This window comes from Lonchura striata, chromosome 23 (assembly GCF_050655825.1).
Source record: "Lonchura striata isolate lonStrDom1 chromosome 23, ASM5065582v1, whole genome shotgun sequence".
Lineage (NCBI taxonomy): Eukaryota > Metazoa > Chordata > Aves > Passeriformes > Estrildidae > Lonchura > Lonchura striata.
Window position 1 is genome coordinate 520353 of NC_140725.1, and position 23729 is coordinate 544081.

General features: G+C 62.8%; 2 protein-coding genes across 4 annotated transcripts; one reads left to right on the forward strand and one right to left on the reverse strand.

The window, feature by feature from the left end:
* Positions 1–3218: 3218 nt before the first annotated feature.
* On the reverse strand, positions 3219–9243 carry LOC146765484 (digestive cysteine proteinase 1-like). Its single transcript, XM_085559472.1, has 11 exons — positions 8774–9243; positions 7673–7732; positions 7345–7437; positions 7094–7266; positions 6150–6393; positions 5889–6081; positions 5600–5793; positions 4897–4988; positions 4652–4813; positions 3904–4093; positions 3219–3586 (listed from the first exon to the last, which is right to left on the reverse strand). The coding sequence occupies exons 1-11, from the start codon at positions 8823–8825 to the stop codon at positions 3399–3401; spliced, it is 1641 nt and encodes a 546-aa protein (XP_085415598.1). The 5' UTR covers positions 8826–9243; the 3' UTR covers positions 3219–3398.
* Positions 9244–10222: 979 nt separating this feature from the next.
* On the forward strand, positions 10223–20604 carry FGR (FGR proto-oncogene, Src family tyrosine kinase). Of its 3 annotated transcripts, XM_085559476.1 has the most exons (14): positions 10241–10377; positions 14264–14324; positions 15109–15361; positions 15456–15558; positions 15820–15918; positions 16074–16177; positions 16248–16397; positions 16802–16966; positions 17343–17498; positions 17887–18066; positions 18172–18248; positions 18323–18476; positions 19048–19179; positions 19398–20601. In XM_085559476.1, exons 3-14 carry the CDS (start codon positions 15121–15123, stop codon positions 19604–19606), a joined length of 1770 nt encoding a protein of 589 aa, XP_085415602.1. In that variant the 5' UTR covers positions 10241–10377; positions 14264–14324; positions 15109–15120; the 3' UTR covers positions 19607–20601. The 3 variants fall into 3 exon arrangements, with proteins under 3 accessions (XP_085415600.1, XP_085415602.1, XP_085415601.1); XM_085559474.1 differs by lacking the exon at positions 17343–17498 and having other exon boundaries at positions 10223–10377; positions 19398–20604; XM_085559475.1 differs by lacking the exon at positions 16802–16966 and having other exon boundaries at positions 19398–20604.
* The last annotated feature ends 3125 nt before the right edge of the window (positions 20605–23729 follow it).

A 23729-nucleotide genomic window follows, 5' to 3' on the forward strand; every position in this document is an offset into this window, starting at 1 on the left:
TGCTGAATAATTACCTTGTTTTGTGCAAGCCGTGAGAGGTTTTCACAGATAATTCATCCAGCAGGGAAAGGCAGCCAGATTTTGGGCTGGAGCACATTTTCTGGCCACCTGGCATTGCTGCACAGAGGTCTGTGCCGGAGCGCAGCTGCCTCCGGAGGGAAATGCCGTATCCAGGACAGCCGAGGGCAGGGCGAAAAACCAAACCCAGATGAAATCCCAGCCGCCCTTCCTTGGAGAATAATTTAGCTTGGCAAACTCAGCCCACCCTGAGTTTGTGGATGTGTGGACAGATTGATCCCACAGATCTGGATGCTCTCACTCACAGAGGAGCTGTTTCACTGGAAACAGAGTTCCTCCCAGGAGCTGTTTGTGGTGGTGACCTTCGTCTTGCCCCACTCCGCATGTCCTGCCTGGCCTTGGGTGGGTGGGTTGGAGCCCAGCATGGAGCTAAGATCACCCTGAGGTGGCCATGCCTATCCCAGGGTTGAGCTGATGCATGGCTGGAGGAGAGAGGATCATCCCTGCTGTCAGCTTATCTCAGAAGCTCTCAAAGCCAGGGTAATTGCTGTGCTGAGGGGCTCCAGTCACAGCATCTCAGGATCAGAGCTGGAAAAGACCTCTGAGATCATCAGGTCCACCCTTTGACCTGTCACACAGACCAGTGCCATGCCCAGTCATTCCTTGGACTCCTCCAGGAATGGGAACCCCACCAGCTCCCTGGACAGCCCTTTCCAATGCCTGACCACCCTTTCAGTGCAGAATGAGATGCCACAGCCCTGTTCCACAGCCTGCACGACCCTGATGGGGAGCACAGTGTCCTCACCTTTAACGTGGGTCATGAGGACTGTCAGCATCTCCATCTCGTCATAAACCAGGACACTGTGGAGGTGGGGTCACTCACCTGGGTGGTGATACTGACAGTCATTTGGTGAGCATCTTCGTGGATTGGTTCCTAAAGAAGCATCAGGAGAGCATCAGGCAGAACTAACAACTTGTTTGCAGGACCAGGAAAGCCTGGGAGGTGGCCAGGAAGGCTTCCACCTCCAGCATGAGCCACCACTGGCTTGGACAGCCTCGAAAGGGCTCAGTGTGCAGGCAGGTGTCACCTCTGCCCAGTCTAAGCTGGCAGAGGCCAAAAAGGAGCAGCTGAACAAGGAGGAGACCCTGAAGGAGTGGAGACCATAACAAACACCTAATAGAGGATGGGGGCAGGACTGGAAACCAGCCACTGAGGGCTACCACCAGTCCTGACCTCAGATTTCCCAAACCACCCCACAGACTAAGAAGGAGATGGGGTTCTCACGGTGGGATACGGAAAGTGGGTCTCAAATCCTCCCAGCTTTCACTCTGAACAGTGCTTGCTCCACTAAACACCAGCCTCTGCTAATATTCCGCCACCAGTGGATCAAGTTTGGGGAGTTTCCTGCAAGATGCCTCTCCCGAAAGGAAACTAAATGCTGAGCTTCAGGCCAGCTTTGCTTCCAATAAACAGCAGGGTTCAGAGTGCCTGCGCTTTGCTGTGCTCTGCAAAACTTGGAGCCACTCTGAGGTTTGGGTGTCCAGGGAAGTCTGGAGGTCACAGCTCAGCCGGGCTGGGAGCCAGAACCTACATCTGGCTCTGCAAACAGCAAACCCTCCTTCAGGTATGTCCTTTCTTATTGTTTCCTTTCTCAAATATAAAAAATAGATAGTTTTGCAAGTTCCCAGCCATCTGAGCTACCCACGCTCAGGACTGCGATATGCCTAATGCCATGAATGCAGAATTTCAGAGAACGCATCCAGGGGATACAAAACTTCCAGCTCTCAAAGAAGCCACCTCTGTGTTCAGCAGCAAATTCAGGACATCACCTACCCAAAGGGAGCCTGAAAGTCATGGTTCTCTGAAAGTCAAAGCATATTTTATTGACTGCAGTCAAGAGAATCAAAGATCTGGAGACCTGGACTCCCACGGAATAAACCACATTATTCCTGTGCAGTGATCATTCCTCTCCCAGACATGAATTCCAGCCAGCCTCCCTGCTGGGAATGATTAAAGACCCCTTCAACAATCAGCAAATTGTCAAATAAGCAGGTGCACAAGTGAAAGAAAACAAGGGAATATGATGACCTGCCAGCACTGATGAGAGCAGTTGTGTCACCTGGAGGGAAGTGCAGCTCCCTAGGTGCTGCCAGTAGTTTTCTATGCAGAACTGGGGCGTAGCCATGGGAGATGTCACTTCTTAACCACCAAAACCACATTTGGAGGGAAGGTAGAACTTGTGCAGATGCAGCTACAAGTCAGGGATGACATTTCCCTTCTTTTAGGTTTCCCTCCCCAGCTGCCTGCTGCTGACTGGGCTCTTGAATTGGGAAGTAGAGCCTGGCAGTGCCAGCAGCTCTCACTGGGAGCCCTGGGCTGCCCACAGTAGCTGCCAACCCAGCTCCATGCCCAGGGTGGACATCACCAGAACAGCACCAGAACCCCCACAATGAACCTTCAGAACTGTGCTGACCTGTAGGCTGGACGCCCCAAGAACAGCACCAGACTCTCAGCTCGTGGTGAGGCTTCTTCGTGGCTGTGAGGTTTTGGGGTGAAGCTCTGGAGCAAGAAAAGATGAAAGGAGCATGACAGCTCTGGGGCGTGACCAGCTCAGGAGCACCCCGAAAGCCCCTGTGCACCCCACACAAAAAGATGGGAGACTACCAGGATCGTGGCAGGGAGAACTTCCCACCCTGTTTTAGTACCCTTGTGCACTGATCCTGCTCTCCAGGATGGCTTGAGCCCAAAATAAGAGCAGCCAGAGGAGCCACAGCCACAGAAAAAGGGGAGCAGCCCCCGGGAGTGAAGGTGCCTGGCTGGGGACATTGGCAAACACACCGGTGACAAAGCCCCCACCCCGAGCCACAACAGGCACTCTGGCAGGGGGCACAGGGTGGAGGCCTTCCCCTTCCCCAGCACCCCACGCCAGGAATTTCTCATCTCAGCAGAAATCCCAGGGGTTGTTTGTGCTCCACCTCAGAGCTGGAAGAGCCTCTCCCCTTGCCCCGGGTGTCTGGGACTGCTGTGGGAGCCAGCTGGCTCTGCCAGGTGGGATTGTCCCCTCCCCAGGAGGCCCCTAAGGTCCCACAGGACCACAGAAACTGGGCTGGGGACAGGGATCTGTACAGGATGTGTCCCTGGGGCACAGGGGGCACAGCTGTGTGGGCAGAATTGAACCGCTCCTGTAGAAGCCATGCAGTATTTTTCCAGTGTCTTTATTGGCAAGCCCAGTGCTGTGTCCCCGTCCTGCCCTGTGCCCAGCACTGAGTGGGTCTGTCCCACCGTGTCCCCAGCTTCCTGGTGGTTCCACTGAAGGGCCTGGTCCAGGGCTGAGTGCTGAGAATGCTGCCCAGGGCTTTCCCTGCAGAGCCAGGGGGGCTCAGGCCAGGATGGGGTAGGTGGCCTCAGTGGCCACACCACAGTTGTTGTCCTTCATGGCCATAAGGATGTAGCCGTCATTGCCCCAGTACGTGGACCAGGAGTTCTTGATGAGCCAGTAGGTCTCTCCCTGCAGGACCCCGTACCCCACAGCCAGCACTGCATGGTCCAGCGATCCCGGCGTGTTGTCTGCAGGGAATGACATGGGAGAGGACTCACTTGAAGAGCACGCCTGTCTGGTGAGCGTCCTTGCCCAGAGAGTGTCCCTTTCCAGGGACATTCCTTTCTGGACACCGTCTCTGCCTAGAGCAGATCCCTCTCCAGTAATCCCTGTCCAGAGGACATCCCGGTCTGGCCAGCATCCCTGCTCCCAGGGCTACCTCAGTGCTGCAGAGGACTTCAGGGCTCATCCCCTCCACCCTCCCGTGACCAAAATGACGGGACCTTGGTGCTCTGCATCTCCTTGGACACCCAGGACCTCCCGTGCCCCTGTCTGCTCGTCTCACCGCACTTGGGCTCGTAGTAGATGCCGTTGGAGTAGAAGGAGAAGCTCTTGTGCGAGGCGTCGATGCTGACGGCCACGGGGCCGTGCTTGTAGATGGCAGCTTTGACCGCTGTGATGTTGCCCGAGGTGACGTTGACGTAACCCGTGATCTTGGCCAGCATCTCAGACTGGTTGTAGTGGCACAGGCCATTCTGCACACGCAGGGGACACACACTGCCATCAGGAACCCTGGCTGGGACCCTGCCCTCTTCCTGAGCCTGCAGATGCAGGCAATGATCTGGAATTTGGGCTGTGAGAGCATCCTGGCTCTGACCCCGCTGTCCTCCCAAGCCCAGGGTGGTGGGGATGTTTTCCTGGCTGCTCAAGGACACAGAGCAGGGAGCTGGCTCTGCACCAAAGCCCTGGAGGGCTGTTGCCTGCATCTTGCTGCCACATCCCTGCATCTTGCTGCCACATCCCTGCGTACCCCGGGGTATGGAGTGACTCACGGCACCACACACAGGTGGAGGAGCCTTGTCCCTGTTTTGCAAGAAGAGAAACTGAGGAACACAGTGACAAAACAGCCTGGGATGAGCCTTGGGGCTTGGCTTTGACAGTACTGTGAACCACGGAAGCCTGGTGCCTTGGGGATGAGGTGGCATCCTCATCTCAAGAGCCTGTTAGTGCCTCTGACACATCCAGGTGGGTCCCACCATGGCTTCAAAGCCCCAAGATGTTGGGAAGGCCACCAGGGACAAGGGCCTCCTCACCTGGCCCTTGTAGGTGCCGTAGGACTCGGTGCTGGCAATGCCCCCGTGCTTTTTGATCCACTCGTATGCTCGCCACTCCTCGCCCCCGTCGCAGGCGTAGTTCCCAAAGCCCCAGGAGCAGTCGATGAGCACTTGTTGGGACAGGGGGGTCAGCATGCCGGTCTGCGGGGGGACACAGCTCAGGGATGGAGACAGGCACCCTGCAGGTGCCCCATCCACAGCGTGGGGCACAGCCCCGCTCCCACCTTGAGGAAGAGGGCCCCTTCCATGGCTCCCGTTGTAGCAAAGCTCCAGCACGACCCACAGACAGCCTGGTCCTTCACGGGGGTGACAGCGCCTGGGGACAGCAGGGCAGGGCCTGAGAAACTGGGCTGACACCGAGGGATGGAGGCAGGTGGAAGGGAAACTGAGACAGCAGTTGATGTCCAGAGGCAGCACAGCTAGATCTTGGTGCTAACTGAGAAGGGGGAAAATGCACTTAGCAAACCTGGGACCCCACTCTTGGCTAGGGGCAAGCTCTGGGGGTGTCACTCCCAGCTGATGGTGACTTGGGTGAAGCCAGATGTTGCTTTAGATGTCACAGCTGTCCCTGGGGCACCAGAGTGAATTCAGGGTCAAGTGCTGGCCCAGCTGACTTTAATCATAGAAACACGGAATGGTTTCGGTTGGAAGGGACCTCAAATACCATCTCGTTCCACCCATGGGCAGGGACACCTTCTGCAAGAGCAGGTCCAAGCCCCATCCATCCTGGCCTTGGACAGCCCCAGGTCCTCCATACAGCCTGTGCCAGTGTCTCACCAGCCCCACAGGTGTGCTCCCCAAGGGACAGCGCAGTCCCACAGGCTGCCCAGTGCAGCGATGGGGAGCAGGGGAGCTCTGTGGGACTCAGGCCTGGTGAGGAGCACCCGCTCCCCAGGCGCCCCGGTGTCACCCTGACCCCGCACGTACCGTACATGCGCCAGTCAAGGCTCTCGGGCAGGATGATGCCGGCGTAGAGCTCAGCGGGGAAGGGCAGCCCGTTGTTGGGGGTCCCGCTGCGGCGGCGGCCCCGCAGGGCCGCCAGCTCCCGCGGCGTGCGGTCGGCCAGGTGGTTCAGGGCCAGCGTGTAGGAGAGCGCGGCGCGGTTCCGCGAGTGCACAAACCTGCCACCGTGGTGGAGACGGTGCCAGCTGGCACTGCCAGCGCCTCCTTGGCTCAGGCAGCCCCAGAGGGTCGCCGTCCCCCCGCCTGCCCGTACCTCATGTTGTGCACGAAGATGCTCTGCCTGTGCTCCAGCTCCCGCACGGAGCCGTAGTGCCACCCCATCTGCCGGCGGTACTCGTGGAAAGCCCGGTGTGCCCAGGGCTGCTGCTGCCCCACCAGGTCCTCCATGGGGTTCGCCAGCACCCGGTGCTCCGCCACATCCCCCGGCAGCTCCCCACACTTGGTCTCTGGAGGCAGAGAGAGGACGCTGTCAGCTGCAGCCCTGCAGGCAGGATGGGGGCCCTCCCTTGCTCACCATTGACGGGGAGGTCGAAGACGGACGAGGGGTAGCTGTTGTCGAAGTCAGTGTAGGCGATTTCGTACTTGTCATAGTGGGAGCCCAGCAGGCTGTTGTACCCCCGCATCTCATAGTGCACGGGGGCCACCCCACAGCTGGAGTTGGTCACCCACAGGGTGTAGACGTTCTTCTTCTGTGCCCAGTGGGTGACGTTCTGCCACACGGCGCAGTACCGGCCCTCGTAGTACTCCTCCCGCAGGAACTGGGGGGGACACGGCCTCAGGGAGGGGACCCCAACCTCCCCCAGGCCACCTGCTGCCCACCCAGCCCCTGTGCACAGCCCAGTGCGCACACCCGGTGCTCCAGCTGGATCCAGCGGCTCCACGGCTATGAGCACACGGCCATGCATGGGATGGAAACTGGGCAAGGATACGGGGTGCAACACAGGGCAGACCCCCCCTGTCTGGCTCAGCGGTGCCCTGGGGACACTCCACTGTGCACAGCAATCTGTGCACCCATAGCAGGGGGTGTGGCTGCACCATTTCTCCAAAAACCTGAAAAGATTTCAGGTTTTCACTGCGTGTTTCCAAGCTCTTGCCGTGCAGGCATGCGTCCAGCCCAGTGACAACCTGCTGTCCCCCCTGCTCACGTGCTGTGCCCAGCCCTGAGGCAGGCTGGGGCTGCCAGGAGCTGAGCTGCCGTGCAGAGGCTTGCCCAGACCATGCCAAAATGCCAGCGTTTGTGTGGGATGTGACACGTCCCAACACGGCTGCTGCAGTTGGGAAAGGCCCCAGTCCGGGTGGGGAAGTGGCCCTCCCTGCACCCTGGGGCGTGGGGACGTGTCCTGGCCGGTCCCAGCACCCTGCAGCCCTCGGACAGAGAGGAGCATCCCCCAGCACCCCCTCCCACAGCCTGGAGGTGCTTTGGGAGGCAGGGCAGGTCTAGGCCCTGAGGTTTCCCACCTTAAAGCCCCTCATGCTGGGGAAGACGCTCTGAGCTGTGACCACGTCCTCCTTGGAGCCGGGCAGCTGGAAGCACTTCCTGGTGTTCACCTCCTTCTCAGTGGTCTCCGGCGTGATCTTGTACCTCATCCCATAGGGCTTCACCGCTGCCAGCTGGTAGGTTATCACTTGCCCTGTGCCAGGGAAAGGGAAACTGAGGCACAGGAGTCCTGCTGGCGCAGGGGGGGCACGGCTGGGTGCCCACCTCTTACCTCCATAATACTGGATCCGGCTCTTGTTCCCCGTCAGGTTGTACCAGGCTTCAAAGGGCTCCTCGATCTCGGCATAGGGCAGCTTAATGACCCCTGCGAGCCCCCGGCACAGGACACAGGTCAGCCCCACAGCCTCAGCACCCCAACGTCCCTCCTGAGCCCCCCAGAGTCTGCAGACCCACAGCTGGCCAAGACAGTGCCCCACGGGTGATGGGTCAGGACTCGGCTGTGGGAACCTGCCCCAGTTTGGCACTGGGACAGCCCGGTGCCACCCTGTGCTGAGCGGCCTCTCCTCCCCCCACCACAGGGCGCTGCGGGGTCCCTTTACCTCGGACGTGGTAGATGGAGCCGAACTGAGGGGGTGGGTGGGAGAGCCCATAGTCCTGTCCTGAAAGGCAGAGAGGGGCAGGTTGGGGGGGTCTGTGTGTCCCCCCTGGCTGAGTGGGGATGGGAGGCTGCCAAGCCAGTGCTCCCCTTCCCAGCTGCCTGGGGCTTTCCTTCTCGGCCAAAAGAGCTTCCTGAGCTCATCCAAGGGACACTGAGACACTGACACCCTCCCAGGGTCAGCACCATGCCACAACCTGCCGTGACACTGCAGCAAGTCCTGCACTGTTGCACTGCTGCAGTTCCTGGGTGACAATTGGGGTGATGCCCCAGTGTCACCCCCAGCACTGGTGGGCCCGGCCTTGAACATTTCCAAGGTGAGACCCAGCCACAGGGCATGGCTGAGGGGTGCCAGAGACCGTACTGGTTCTGCCTGGCATCTTCCAGTGCCCTCCCCAGCCTCCCTCCGGGCTCCCAGCTTGTGCAACCCCACGCCAACACAACTGCTGGGAACGAGTCCTTCCCTCCCTCAGCACCTTCCTCCTCGTCAGGAGCGACCGGCAGCGCTGCCCGGACCCAGGCAGCGCCTGCCCAAGCCGGGACAGCTGGGAGCAGCCCTGCCCCCCAACCCTGGGGCAGGCAGGGACGGGCAGACCCCAGCTGCACCCCAGGCTGTGCCACGGGTACCCATCACACGCCATCTCGGGGCACCAATGGCAGCAACGGGTGCAGCCACCACCCAGCCCTGCTTGGCTTTATCAACACCCAGAAAGGGGGTCCCATGGGGACACGGTAGCCTTGCCACCCCTGTCCCCTCACACTTGGCTGTCCTGCCTGTCCCTTGGGTTAAAGCCTCAATTTAGTTTTATTTTCATGTCCCCAGCCCCACCAAGCCCTCAAGACACATCCCCCCCCCCCGCACTCTTTGCCACCCATCTCAGTTGTGTCTTAGAGGAACTGCAAATTGTGGGGCCCGACAAGCAATAAAACCACTTCCCCAGACTCAAACTACCCTGCAGTGCAGCGGGAGGAGATCCGCTGGGGTGCCCCCCAGCTCCGTCCCCTGCCCGGGGTGTCCCCAGTGGTGGGGTCGGGTCAGACTCACCCCGGACGGCGATGCAGAGCGCAGAGGCCAGGAGCCAGCGGAGATCTCCCATCCTGGCCGCCCGGCTCGCCCGGCACCGGCCTCGCAGCTTTTAGCCGGAGCCAGCGGCGGCGAAACCCGGCGGAGCCAATGCAGAGTCGGGGCCCTCCCCGGAGGAGGGAAGGAGCCGCATCAGGAGGCGCCCACGGGGCCGGGCACCCCTCGGGGCTCGGCGGGACAGCGTGTCTCGGCAGCGCCCGCCGAGGGAGATGGAGCAACGCGGGGACGGGAGGTGCGGGATGAGCCCCACAGTGCCTCAAGCAGCGTTCGGGTGGGCGCCCTGGATGGGGGCTGGGGTCAGCCAGGCTTCCTTCCCTCTCAGGGTGAGTCAGGGGGTGCCAAGGTAAGGGTGGCAGCGGGTCCGCAGCCTGCACCAGCCCTGGCACACCCGTGAGAACACTGCAGGAAACATTGCAGCCGGACCCACCGCCCGAGGGAAGAGGGCTCACTCGCCAGGGCTAGCTGCAGGGCCAGGAGCAGAGGAAGGCCCTGGGGAGATGGGAAGGGTCCCGCTCCACTCCCAGCTGTGTGGGAGGCCAGGGTGGCAGAGCCGGGACAGAGCCAGCTCCAGGAGGACTCGGAGAGGATGCAGGGGGCTCAGGCAGTGCTGGGGAGGCTCTGACAGGGTGCAGGGGGGTCACACAGGATGCAGGGGGCTCAGGCAGGGGGCAGGGGCTCTCAGACAGGGGTCTGGGTGGTTTGTGGCTTAGTGTGACCGATGCCGAATCTTGGGGTCATCCCACCAGCAACTTCATCTGGGTAAGGGGTGATTAAGGGCAATCCACGGACACAGAACTGGCTTGAGCCACATAAGAGCTGCACCCCATCTTGGGGGAACGTGTGGGACACCCCTGGAACACAACCCAGAGCTACCTGCCATTCCCCAGGCATGGTGGGCTGTTCACTGCCCCTCCACGGATCTGGCCTGCCCCTGAGAGCCCGGGCCAGCAGGACGGGTGGCTGCTGTGCGTGTCCTGCCACCAGACGGGCCCCTTGTTCCTGTCCCTTGCGGGCCACAGCGCCCTGTGCGCAGTTTGGTGTCCCTTTGTTGTCCCTGCCCGGGGACGCTGCCCCGGGGGTCTCAGGGAGGCACCGCCAGGCTTTGGGCACGGGCTGGACCCGCACCCTGCCCCGTTAATCCCGCAGGCAGAGCCCGGCAATCCTCGCCCGCGTCTCCCGGTGCTGCCGGGGACCAGAGACCCCCTGATGCCCGCTCCCCGCTGTAGCACCTCCACGGGCAGGCTGTGGTCCCCAGCAGGTGCCGAGGCGGCCCGGAGGGTGGCCGGAGGGTGGCCGGAGGGTGGCCGGAGGGTGATCAGCCAGCGGCTGGGCCGGCTGGTACAATGAACCATTGCTGCGAGCGCGGGAGGAAGGGGGGGCGAGGGGAGGGGAAGCTCTCGCTCGGCTGCCAGAGCCGCCGAGGAGACGGGGGAAGCTCACGGCCGGGCGCTGCCGCTCTCCCACGGCACCCGCGGCGCCGGCCGGAGCGGGGCTGCCGTGGCCGCCCGCCGGTGGTCCCGCCGGGAGCCCGGTGCGAGCGGGGTCCGCGCCAGCCGGAGCAGGAGGTATGTGTGCGCTGTGTGCTGCAGGGCGGTGGGGGCTCGCCCTGTAACAGCGCGGGGGTCTCTTAATCCCCTTGCCGTGCTCTGCTGAGGATGCCCCCGCCATGTGCGGGGTGGCTCTGGGTCCCGGGCGAGACGGCCACTGAGCTGCGGGGACAGAGAGCCCCGCGACACTGGTGGGGTCCGCTGGGGGGGCCGCTCTCCCTGTGCCCCCACTGCTTCCCTGGGAAATGCGGGAGGGTGGCAGCAGACCCCCGTCCTCGCCATCCCGGGGGCAGCAGGTCAAGGGGGGCTGTGGTGTGTGTGGAGATCTGGGGGCACCCACCAGCTGCAGCTCACCAGCTGCAGCTCACCATCCCGGCACTCACTGCTGGTGGCACCAGTCGGAGCCTGCGGGGCACACGGTGCCCTCAGCGTGCGGGACCCGCGGGCTGGGCAGGGGACAGCACACGGCACCCTGGGGACGCGGGGGACACACGCACACCTGTGCCCTCCGTCCCCGCAGGTGCCCGTGGGTTCCGGGGCGATGTTGCAGCCTGAGCTCTCCGCGGCTGAGGCTGGGGGAACCGCGAGGGCCTCAGGCCCTGGCCGGAGCGGATGCTCCCCCCCGGTCCCTGCAGCTCGGCTTCGTCCCTGATCCTTGGTGTGTCCCAAGGAGGGACAGGAACTCGCTGCTTCCTGCCCTGCACAATTCCCTCCCCACCCCGCTCCTCCCGGGACATTGTATTTGGAGCCCTGGCTGGCTCCCTCCCTCCGCCCCTGCAGCCCCTTGGATCCGGGAATTGCTCTTCTTCCAGCGGAAATCCTGCTTTCCCAGCCAGCGATGGGACTGGAAGGCTAGGGCAGGGGGGCTCCCTCTCTGCTGAGCATCTTGTGCCAGGGAGGGGGCAAGGGGACCCCTCTGTCATGGGTCTGGTGGCTGACAGGTGGGCTTGCAGAGAAGATCACTTCTGGGGTTGGCGTTCTTCATTTTTCATCCCAGGGAATAGTCCCGCTTGTGGGGGTGCAGGGGATGGGGTGTCATCCCTCCTTGCACCCCTTGTTCTGGAGGAACCTGCTCCCACTGGGAGCCACAGGGGACTCACCAGGCACTGGGTGAACTGGGAGGACTGGAGCTGGAGCAGGGCTCCATATCCAGATATCAGCATGGTGGCCTTGGGGCTGGGGGCAGTGGGGAAGGGGCAGGGACACTCCACCACCTGACACAGAGCTGGAAGAAGGAGCAAATGGGGCAGGCAGATGTGGCCTCTTGTCCCCTCCCCAGGTCTGTGGGGTCCTGGACACAGGATGGTGACACAGCCCCAGGTCCTGTGTCCTGATGAGCCACCTTCCCCTTCTGCGCTGCAGCTGCCTCATGCCTAAGTTTTCCTGCTGGGACCAGGGGGCTCCAGAGCCGCAGGGTGACAGAGGAACCTCGGTGGCACCAGGCTGGGCTGTGCAGCCCTCTCGGTTCCTCTTCCCAGGGAACAGGAGCTGGGTCACCACAGGGCAATGCAGGATGACAGTGTGGGACAAGGGAGGGATGCAGGATGCCCAGGGGGCTGCAGCCCTGCTGTCATCCCTGTCTGACCCTCCCAGCTGTCACCAGCGTGAGCTCCTGCCAGTCCTGGGCCCCTCGATGGCCACAGCACCATCCTCTTCCTCCCCCCCACCCCACCCCGTGCTCCCGCTGCTTCCTCTTCCCACTGCGGAGCTGCTCTGTGAGTTCCTCCGGCAGCCACCTCCTGCCCAGGGCGTCGTGGCCCCCTCAGCCTGGCAAACGCCACCGTGGCTTGTCCCCACGGCACGGGGTGTGGCATTCCCAGCACCCCACATGGCCCCATGTGGCTGCATGCCCCCAGAGCCTGGCTCCTCCACTGCTGTGATTCCCATGAGAGGGGTGGATGCAGGGGATGGAGGTGACCCCAGGGGTACCTCAGCACTGTAGGTGGCATGTGGGGTGACAACTGGGATATTGTGCCCTGCCTAGCAGCTGGGGATGGGGCTGAGCTGCCCCGTGTCCCAGGGGCCTGGGGAACAGATGGATGGGCAGTCGGGGATGTGGCTGCTCCGTGCCCAGCCATGCCCGGCGGGACGGGGGTGATGAATTGGCCGGGTCTCAGCGCGGGCGGGACCTGGCAGCTCGTCCGGGACTGGTGCCGGGGGAGCCAGGGCAGCAAGGGCTCAGTTGCCATCTGCTCTCCGGCTCCAGGCAGCTTCTTTTTGGGAAAGCTGGAGCCAGACACGGCCGCACAACCATCGGACGCTGCAGCCCCTTCCCATGGACGGTGTGAGGGGATGGCTCACACCGTGGCATCCCAGCACCCGGGAGGGGCTCAGGGGGCCCTTGGGTGCGCAGGGAAGGGGGAGCCTGGGTGCAGTGCTGCTGCACGTCAGCTAAACCCTTGATGCTGTGGTACAGGGGGTTCCTCGTGCCTGGAAGATGCTCCTTGCCATTCCCGTCCCTGCTGGCACCTGTGGCGATTCCACTACTTGGTCAGGACTGAAATTCAGCCAAGTGGGAAGTTTCTGAATGTGGTGGGGCGGTGATTGCCACCCAGGGGGGACAGAGTTTGTGAGAGCCAGGATTGTTCATCAGTTTAAATAGCCAGTAGTTGTCATCAGGGATAAAACCCCAGCCAGCCGAGTTTCCTCCAATTTTGCAATGCTGCACTGTCGGCAATGGCTGCAGCCTTGCCACAGCACCAGTGTAGAAAGCAGAGATGGAAGGGGAGAGCTGGGCTCTTTCCACCCCTGCTGAGAGAGGAGAAACAGACTGCTGCAAGCAAAGCTAAGTTTTAGAGAGAAATGTTCCCTGTGCCCTGGGTTCCAACATCAAGGGAATCAAGAACCATGACTGGGAAAATCTGCCTGAAACATCTCATCCACCCCAAAACCTTTGTCTCCTGCTGCTCACTGGAGTGCAGAGGACAGGACACCTTCCTGCTGCTTCCCTCTGCCCTCAGCTGCAGACGTGTTGCACACTGGAGCGCTCTGCCCGCTGCAGACTGGGCAGACTGGTGCGGGTGGTTGTCCAGCAGCCAGGGCAATAACAGGGCTGGCGATGGACCATAGAGCCATGACAGGAGGGGTCTGATTTCCTCCTCCTCCTCCCCCTCTGTGACACTTTCTCGACACATGTGGCCGGAAGAGCTGTCCTGAGCACAGCGATGCGAGCAGGGACCTTCCTCCCCAGAACACCCACTGCCCACCAGGCAGAGCTGTGGGGATGGGGACGCTCTGGGGGCTCCTTCCCACTGCCTCTGGCTCCCCTTCAGCCTCAGGAACACCCTGAAAGGCGTGAGATGCCCTGAAAGGACGTGAGCAGTGTGGTGAGAACATGGTGAGAGAAAAACCCACTTGAGGATGTGGTTTCAGCCCACACCAGGGTGTTGCAGCCCAGGAGGAATGTTGCAGCTTTGTGGGGGTGTTGCAGACCATGCAGATCAATTTAGCTCGTGCAGAGGGGCTGCAGCCTGTGAAGGGATGGTGTAGCCCATGCAGGGGTGTTATGGCTCATGCAGGGGTATTACAGCCTGTGCACGGGTGCTTCAGTCTGTGCAGGGCTGTTGTAGCTCATGCAGGGGTGTTACAGCCGATGCAAGCGCTGTTGCAGTCCATGTCGTTGGTGTTGCAGCCCGTGTAGAGGTGTTGTAGCCCATGGCAAGGGTGTTGCATCCTGCTGTGGGGTGTTTCAATCTATTCAGTGGTGTTTTAGCCCTCGGCAGAAATGTTTCAGTATGCACAGGGGTGTATCAGCCCTGGAAGGGGTGCTTCAGTCCATGCAGAGGTGTCGCAGCCTGTACAGGAGTATTTTATCCCATGGAGGGGTGTTACAGCCCATGGCAAGGCTGTTTCAACCCATGCAAGGGTGTTGCCCCCCACCTGATGCCCTCCCTGGTGTCCACAGGTGACTCTTCTCCTCCCTGGAGCGACATGGAGCAGCTGAAGTGACCCGAGGAGCCATCGCAGTGAGTGGAGCCGCCGTGGAGCACCCATGGGTGCCAGGGGGATGTGGGCAGCCCTCCTTGCAGCAGTGCCAGTGGCCGTCCCCTGTGGTGCAGTGTGCTGGGCTGCGGGTGGCAGGGTGCACCCAGAGCCTCTCCCCATGTGCACCCTGGTGCCCGTGTGTGCCCCGGTGCCCGTGTGTGCCCGGTGCCCGTGTGTGCCCCTGTGCCCGTGTGTGCTCCAGTGCCCGTGTGTGCCCGGTGTCCGTGTGTGCCCCAGTGCCTGTGTGTGCCCCGGTGCCCGTGTGTGCTCCAGTGCCCGTGTGTGCCCAGTTCCCGTGTGTGCCCGGTGTCTGTGTGTGCCCCGGTGCCCGTGTGTGCCCGGTGTCCGTGTGTGCCCCAGTGCCCGTGTGTGCTCCAGTGCCCGTGTGTGCCCAGTACCCGTGTGTGCCCAGTGTCCGTGTGTGCCCCGGTGCCCGTGTGTGCCCGGTGTCCGTGTGTGCCCCAGTGCCTGTGTGTGCCCCAGTGCCCGTGTGTGCCCGGTGTCCGTGTGTGCCCCAGTGCCCGTGTGTGCCCAGTGCCCGTGTGTGCCCCGGTGCCCGTGTGTGCCCGGTGCCCGTGTGTGCCCGGTGTCCGTGTGTGCCCCAGTGCCTGTGTGTGCCCCGGTGCCCGTGTGTGCCCGGTGTCCGTGTGTGCTCCAGTGCCCGTGTGTGCCCGGTGTCCGTGTGTGCCCAGTTCCCATGTGTGCCCGGTGCCCGCGTGTGCCCCTGCCCGGGGCCGCGGGGCTCACGGACCCTCTGTCCCACAGGCGCTGGCCGGGATGGGCTGTGTGCCCTGCAAAGAGAGGGGGGCTGGCAAAGGGCAGGCAGGGGGCGAGGGGGGCTCCCTGCAAGCCCCTGCCTCCCAGTACGACCCAGACCCCACGCAGCCAGGGGCCGCCTTCACCCGCATCCCCGACTTCAACAACTTCCAGGGGCCAGCGGTGCCCGCGGCCCCGTCCTTCTCGGAGCCGGGGGGCTTCACCCCCAACGCGCTGCCGCCGCGGAGCGGGGGCATCACAGGTCAGCAGGGCGGCAGGGGGACGGGTGCCAGCCGCACCCTTGGACCCCTGGGCCGCGACTCTGGGGTCACCGTGGTCCCTTCCCCGTGCCACAGGCGGGGGGGTGACGCTCTTCATCGCCCTGTACGACTATGAGGCCAGGACTGAGGATGACTTGACATTCCAGAAAGGGGAGAAATTCCACATCATCAACAACACGTGAGCCCCCCCGGCCCTCCTGCCACCCCCAGCACCCACATACCACCCCGGGGAGAGCCTTGGCAGCCCCGCAGGACCCAGGCTGGGGACCCATGTCTGTCGGGCTCCAGCGCTCAGTACCGGGCCACGTGCCACGAGTTGAGCGGTCTCAGCAGAGGAGAGGGAGAACGGGTCCGGCGGTGCTGCCTGCAGGGTGAGGAGGGTCTCACGGTGTCTGTCTATCTGTTCCTCCTCCTCCTCGTTCTCTGTTTCCCTGCCCAGGGAGGGGGACTGGTGGGAGGCCAGGTCGCTGAGCTCGGGGGCCACGGGCTACATCCCCAGCAATTATGTGGCCCCTGTGGACTCCATCCAGGCAGAAGAGTGAGTAGTGGGGGAAGAGGGATGGAGACAAGCCCCAACCCCACCTGCCTCAGGCCAGGGTGTCCTTGTGAGCCCCGGCAGTGCCACAGTGATGGCATGGGGGCTCCCTGGTGCCCTCCCGGTGCCTTCCTGCGCTGAGCCCATCGCCGTGGCAGGTGGTACTTTGGGAAGATCGGGCGCAAAGATGCGGAGCGGCAGCTCCTGTGCCATGGCAACTCCAGAGGCACCTTCCTCATCCGGGAGAGTGAGACGACGAAAGGTACAGGAACAGGGGTGGGGACACCAGGGGTTGTGCCCCACATCCCTCCCTGACCGGTATCCCCATGTAGGTGCCTACTCCCTCTCCATCCGGGACTGGGATGAGGCCAAGGGAGACCACGTGAAGCACTATAAGATTCGGAAACTGGATAGCGGGGGGTACTACATCACCACCCGTGCCCAGTTCAACACCATCCAGCAGCTGGTCCAGCACTATATAGGTAGGGTGGGGTGAGGAGCACCGGGGGGGCAATAGGAGGGGCAGGGAGCGCTCAGAAGACCCTTGGGTAAGAGTCTGGGCTGACGGGGTTGAACTGGGGAAGGAGAGGCTGTTCTGTGGTGGCGTTCGGGCAGTCCCTGAGAGTCTCCCCTTTTCCATGCCCAGGGTGCAGAGAGGTCCTGCCATGACCCACTCCCTGGGTGCAGCTGGGGGCACTGGGGGTCCAGCCCAGTTGAGGGGGCACAGAGCTGTCCCTAGGGCAGGTGGAGGGGGGTGCATTTGTATGTTGGGGGTGACTGGGTGATACAGGAGCCTTGCTGATGCCTTGGGTGGCGGGAGGGGAGCAAAGGGCTGGTGGGGGTCCGTGCCCACACTGACTCCTGTCCCCCTGCTCCCGTGCTGCAGAGCGGGCGGCTGGGCTGTGCTGCCGCCTGGCTGTGCCGTGCCACAAGGGAACCCCCAGACTGGCCGACCTCTCAGTCAAAACCAAAGATGTGTGGGAGATCCCCCGCGAGTCCCTCCAGCTGCTCAAGAAGCTGGGAAATGGGCAGTTCGGGGAAGTCTGGATGGGTAGGGCCTGGTGGGCAAGCCAGGGCAAGAGGCAGGGGGGACACGGGGGTACCCCCAGGCCTGGCAGCCCACTGGGAAAAGCTCATGCCTGCCAGGACAGGCTGAGCAACACCGACTTGCTGGCACGAGGAATTATCCTATTGTAAACGTAGTACACTTACCACATTATCCCACATCCTGCGCTGGGTTCACAGTGGGTCCCCCAGGATGCCCCAGTCACTTCTGCATGGGCAAGCAGACCCCCACTGCAGATGGGACCACAGGACCAGGCCAGGGGGTCCCACCTTCGTCATCCTCTTCCTCCACTCATGCATGCTGCCTTCATCCCATCACATCCCCTCCCTCTTCTTCCCTGCCTGCCCCCCGTCCCCCGCAGAGTACAATGACGGGTTGTGTCATCTGCTCACCCACCCGTGCCCTGCTGTGAAGCCCCAGACCCTGGGATTAGCTAAGGACGCCTGGGAGATAGCACGGGAATCCGTCACCCTCAACAGGAAACTTGGCATGGGATGTTTTGGAGACGTGTGGATGGGTAAGGCTGGACCAGCCGGCCAGGGGTGGGGGAGTGGAGGGGGCAGGAGAAGCAGGGAACATCACAGGGTGCCAGGTGGTACCTGCTTGTGTGGGGGAAATTGAAATCTGGCACAGAATCCATGAGGGGTTTGGGAATGGGATGAGGTTTGTCCTGGAGTGAAGGGAACACCTTGTCCTGGGTGGGATGCAGTGGGATCACCATCCCCACCAAGGGATCCCTTCCTTGCCCTGCCCTGATTCCCTGCCCATCCATCCATCCATCCATCCATCCATCCATCCATCCATCCATCACACAAGCATGCACCCACGCCCTTCTCCATGCACACACCCCTCTGTCCCAGGCTGGCTGTCCCCTGGGCTCATGGTGACTCTGTGCCCCACCCCAGGGACGTGGAATGGCACCACGAAGGTGGCAGTGAAGACGCTGAAGCCGGGGACCATGTCCCCTGAGGCCTTCCTGGAGGAGGCTCAGATCATGAAGCGGCTGCGGCACGACAAGCTGGTGCAGCTCTACGCCGTGGTGTCGGAGGAGCCCATCTACATCGTGACCGAGTTCATGAGCCAGGGTGAGCGGGGGCACCGGTGTGGGCATGCTGCCAGGGTGGGAGGGCTCACAGGGAGGGCACCCTGGGGTTTTGGGGGTCTTCGATGGCGACTCCTTCTACCTGCAGGCAGCTTGCTGGACTTCCTGAAGGATGGGGACGGTCGCTACCTGAAGCTGCCGCAGTTGGTGGACATGGCTGCCCAGGTACTGGGGGGCTGGAAGCGGGTGGGGTGCACCCCGGGGTGTACCGGGGGTCTTCACTGCTCCGTGCCCCTCAGATTGCGGCGGGCATGGCGTACATCGAGCGGATGAACTACATCCACCGGGATCTCCGCGCTGCCAACATCCTGGTGGGAGACAACCTCGTGTGCAAGATCGCCGACTTCGGCCTCGCCCGCCTCATCGAGGACGACGAGTACACGGCGCGGCAGGGTGGGAACGCCCGCTCCGAGTCCCCCTTTGTGTCCCTTAGCCTGGAGGTGGCCGTCCCTGGGGCTGAGTGACCTGGGCAGCGGATGCCCCAAAGGACGGTGCGACAGGGAAAGGGTATCCTGGGTGATGGACACCCCAAATGTATGGGTATTTTAGGTGATGGATACCTTGGGTCAGCCCAGGGTATGGGTGTCCCAGAGGAGAGGTGCCCCAGGGAATGGGTACCCCCAGGGTGTGGGTATTTTGACCGATGGATGTCCCAGGTGAGGGGTGCCCCAGGTGCAGCGCATCCCCAGTGCAGGGTGCCTCGGGTGCTGGGTGTCCCGTGTGTGAGCTGCCCCAGGCAGAGGGTGTCAGGGGTGGCGGGCGCCCCTAGTACACCCTAGTGCAGGGTGCCCCCGTTCAGGGTACCCCGGGGGCAGGACACCCTCAGTGCAGGGCGGTTCAGGTGACGCTGCCTCTGGTGAGGGGTGTCCCAGGTGTGGGCTGTCCCCAGATGTGGCTGCTCCAGGTGCAGGGTACTTAGGTGTAGGTGCAGCCCCAGCCATGGCTCACCTGTGTCCCATTGCAGGTGCCAAGTTCCCCATCAAGTGGACTGCTCCGGAGGCTGCGCTTTTTGGGAGGTTCACCATCAAGTCGGACGTCTGGTCCTTTGGCATCCTCCTGACTGAGCTGGTGACCAAAGGCCGCGTGCCCTATCCAGGTATGGCCCACTGGGCATATGCACGCCTGGGGTGGGCTGGGCAGGGCTGACCCCTCTCAGCACGGCTTGTCCCGTGCCTCAGTTTCCCCATCAGAGGGATCAGTGCTAAACTGGGCTCCTACCCAAACCACAGGGCAATGCCACTGTGTGCCTCAGTTTCCCCACTGGCTGGTCCCATGGGGGTGCTGTCACTGAGCAGGGGAGTCCTTGTCATGCAGGGATGAACAACCGAGAGGTGCTGGAGCAGGTGGAGCGGGGGTACCGCATGCAGTGCCCGGGGAGCTGCCCCCCATCCCTGCATGAGGTGATGGTGCAGTGCTGGAAGAGGGAGCCCGAGGAGCGCCCCACCTTCGAGTACCTCCAGTCCTTCCTCGAGGACTATTTCACTGCCACCGAGCCCCAGTACCAGCCCGGGGACAACCAGTGACCCAATGCTGGCACTCCCAGGAAGCTCTGGGGTGACTTTGGGGTGAATCTCTTCTTTTCTTTAGAAGTGGTTGCTTCCTTTGTCTGTGCCCCTCCAAAATGCCTTCTGAGGGGTGCTCAGGGTGCCCAGGGTGGACACAGGGCTTTGCACAAGGATGCTGGACTCACAGAGAAGACAAAACTGTGCACCCCATCCCCCCTCTTCTCCCACTCCCTTTATTGCCTTTACACCCAGCTTTGAACCTGAGAAGGGCTTTGGCTGCAGGGGGGACTGTGGGGAACCCCCGTGAACCCCCATGAACCCCCAGACCCACAGAGTAGCAAAGGGCTTGGGGGAGCTCCCCATGCCAGACCTAATCTCTTCTGGGAGCACAGCTGGGTGGGGTTCAGCCCCCCAGAGTCCTGGCACTGACCTGTGGGAGGTCATCTCAACCCTCCCTCCCTTTATATCTCCTTTAATTTATAAGATTTTATATGCCTCCCCCAGCAGCCATCGACCCCACCAAGGGGTCCCAGTCTTTGGGGACCCCCTTGTCCCTGCCCTTGTCTCCTCTGCTTTATGGTAGAGCCAAGTCCTGAGCGCCCACCTCTGCTTGCACTGGAGGGACAGGGGGTCTGACGGGGGGACACAAGGAGTCCTGGGGGGCGCAGGCGGGTGGGGGCAGCTCTGCCCCAGGGGCTGTTTCCGAGGGTACGGGGTGGGCTCGGCCCCACAGCGCCCAGACAGGTCGTGGCTGCCCCACTCAGGCCTCTGCAGCAGGAATTCAGCAGGGATTGGGGGCAGCGTGTGCCACTGTGAGTGCAGGGTGCCACCCCCCTGCTCCCCCCCCAGGCACGGCCGGTCCTGAGTGGGGTCCCAGTCCTGTGCTCGTGGCCCCGCAGGGGCAGGGCTGGGGGTGGACAGTGCCATGGTGGGGGAGGGAAGGGCAAGGGAGAGATTTGTTGTTTAATTTTTTTTATGAAGTCTGTAAATACGGAGAAATAAACCTTTCTAACAAACTGGGGGCAGCCTGGGTCCTTCTGCCCCTCCCACACCCCAAGAGAGATGAGCTGCCCCAGATGGGCACAAGCACTGGGGGGTGGTCAGAGCTGGGGGGGCAACGCTGAGGATTTGGGGTGGGAATACCCATCCCAGAAGGGGGTGGGGGCTTCCAGGTTCAGCCAAGCCAGGGCTGAGTGATGCCCCCTCACCCGCCCAGCCCCAGGGCACAGATTTGGGGGGCCACCTCCAAGGGAGCGAGCAGAAAAAAATCTCCCCTGTCCCAAGGCCACGTGGGGAAGGGACACACCAACTTCCCTTGAGAATAAAAGCCTGAAAACACTAGATTGGGAAGCATTTGGGTTTGCAAAGCTGCCCCCCTGCAGAGCACCCTGCAGCCCCCCAGCACTCCCCCAGAGGGGACTGTCCCTTCCTGCCAGCTGTGACAGGGAGGGGCCCTGTGCTGGCGGGTTGGGGAGGAAGAGGTTAATTTTCCTTGTAGCTTGGCCTCCCCAGCAGGGCCCAGCTGTGCCGGTAATGAATTCCTCAGCACTGATGGGAAGGAGGGACTGGCCCCCACCCCAGTCAGGGGGGCTCAGGCTATGGGGAAAATGCTGGGCACATGGGGAGGGGGGCAGGGGGCCAGTGCCGGTGGGTTTGGGTTTGGACCCGGTGCCTAGGGGATATGCTGAGGTGTGTGGGGACATACACGGAGGCTTGAGAACATGCCACCATCCTGGAGTACCACCAGGCATCTTCACAGCTCCTGCTTCACTCCACGTCCTACGAGGGCATCGATCCCCCGGGCGCGTGGAGGTGCAGTGGAGCAGGGCTGGATGTGCCCCTGCTTCCCCATTGCAGGGAAAAATCCCTGGGGAGGGTCAGGCCCTCGGCCAGGCAGGGCGCCAGGCTGCCCAGGCACGGGGCACAGGGGCACGGAGCAGGTTGTGTGGCAGGGATGCTGGGGACAGGAGGTGGTGGCACCCGGCAGCCCCAGGCACAGCCCCAGGGCCCGACTGTGGCCATGGGCGCTGGCCACCCCGCGCCGGGGCTGCACCCTGAGGGACACGGCCAGGGGCACCCCACGGCCACGGCACTGGCACTGTCCCCCCGACACCTGGCACACGCAGGCCCTGGCACCCACCCAGCGCCCCAAACGCACTCTCCCTCTGCGTGGGGCACACACATCTCACCACGAATGTGTCCCTTGTCCCCACAGCCACGGGGACATGTGCTGATCCTGGGGGACCAAAAGCCCTTGAGACCAGGGGAGCACCCAGCCCAAGCCCAGGCACAGCACTGGGACAAAGCAGGGCTGGAGTCCCCAGTCTGTACCCACCGGTGCTGCTGCTGGGCAGGGTCTGTTTGTGATTCATCCCCAGTAATTAAAGTCCCTTTTTAATTGCAGCTGGAGGTTTCACAGACCAGGGCTGGCCCGGGGGGCCATGGGGACCCCAAAACCCCCAGGGAGCAATGGACTGAGAAGTGCTTCTGGATGGGCCCTGGTGTGCTGAGCTCCAGCTATGCCAGCCCCAGCTCCATCCCTGCCCCTGCCCATTCCTGCCCTTTTCCTTCCCTTTCCCGCCCATTCCTGCCTGCTCATGCGTTCCGAGGGGCTGATCCCAGCGCTCTCTGTCCAGTTCCCAACTTGAAATGATGCCACCCTTCCAGGTCCCCAGCCAAGGCCCCTTGTGCCCAGCGGTGCCAGTGGCAGGAGTGGGTCAGGAGCCGTGTGGATTTGCCACGTGCTTTTCCACGTGGCTGCGCCGCGGTAATCCCTGTGCACCACTCGTGTCAGCAGTGTGTCCCCCGTCATGCTGTGGTTGCTGTGAAAGCTCCTGGGGACAGGGAGTGGGGCCCGAGATCGCGGGTGCCTGTGTGAAGGGGCTGAGGGGGGACCCCCGTCCTGCTCCCCATCATCCATCCTCCCCCTCCCAGCCCCGGTGCCCGCAGGAAGGGTGAGGGGCTTAAAGGATTTTGCTGCGGGGTGACCACGGGCTGGGCAGGGGAGGGACATCGATTTGATGTTAATGCTGAGCGGTATCGATCAGGGCTGGAGGGAGGAGTGAGGGTGGGCACCCCAGCCCGGGATCGCCCTTCGCAGAGCTCCGGCAGCTCCCAGCAGGGCCCTCCCTGCGGCCGGCAGCCGTGGGGAGCTGGGGAAGGAGCTTGGGACCCCTCCAAAAGCTTGTTTTTGCTTCAGAGCTTGCACTGGGGGCTTGAAGGGAAGAAGGGAAGAGCAAAGCTCAGAGCTGGGGGCTGTGCTCTGGCCCCTTCCCCTCGCGGGTGGCTGGTCCCTGCAGCAGCGCAGGCAGCACTGCAGCCGCAGCACTCCAGAGGGGAGAGAGAGCAGCTCAGCAGCACCTGCCCGGCCCTGCCCTGCACCCGAGGGTCACTCAGTGCCACCAGGTGCCCCCGATGCTCCACGGGACCCTCATCCCCACGGTGCCGAGCCCGCTCACCCTGCCCAGCCCGTGTGGCCCGGCTCTGGCTGGCTGCTCTGCCACGCTGGGCTCTGCCAGCGGCTCTGGAGCCAGCGAGCCCAGCCGGGGCCAGGGCACAGGCGTGGGGATGCTGCAGATGGCCGGCGCTGCAGACCCTGGCACGAGGCAGCCGCGGCACTGCCACCCTCCCGGGGGTCCCTCGCCCCCAGACGCTGCTGGGGACCCTCGTCACCGGGAAGGAGCCAATCCCACCCACAGCAGGGCGGGGGTTTGTCCCCGTGCCCCCCGGCCCCAGCTCCCCAGGGACTGGCAGAACCCGCAGAGTCCTGGGCCGTGGACTGGAGCCACGTCTCCGTGGCAGCAATGGCCAGACAACAGTGGAAAATGGCCAAAAATGTGGGTTTAGACTTGACCAGACTTGAGCCTGCTGGTCCAGGACTGCGGGCAGTCCCCTCAAAGGGGAAACTGAGGCACAGATGGATTTATCTGCAATCACCCAAGAGCTCAGCACCAGTCACTGTGAGGGGACACCTTTTGCTCTGTAAAAACAACAGATAATCGGGAAGAGCTGTGCACTGGCAACAGCAGCATCTGTGACAGCAATCTGTGGGGGAGCAGCAGGATTTGGGGACGGGGGTTTCCTGGGCGTGTGACAGAGCAAACACAGGCGATGGGGAGGGGCCCAGTGGGAGCCCTGCTCT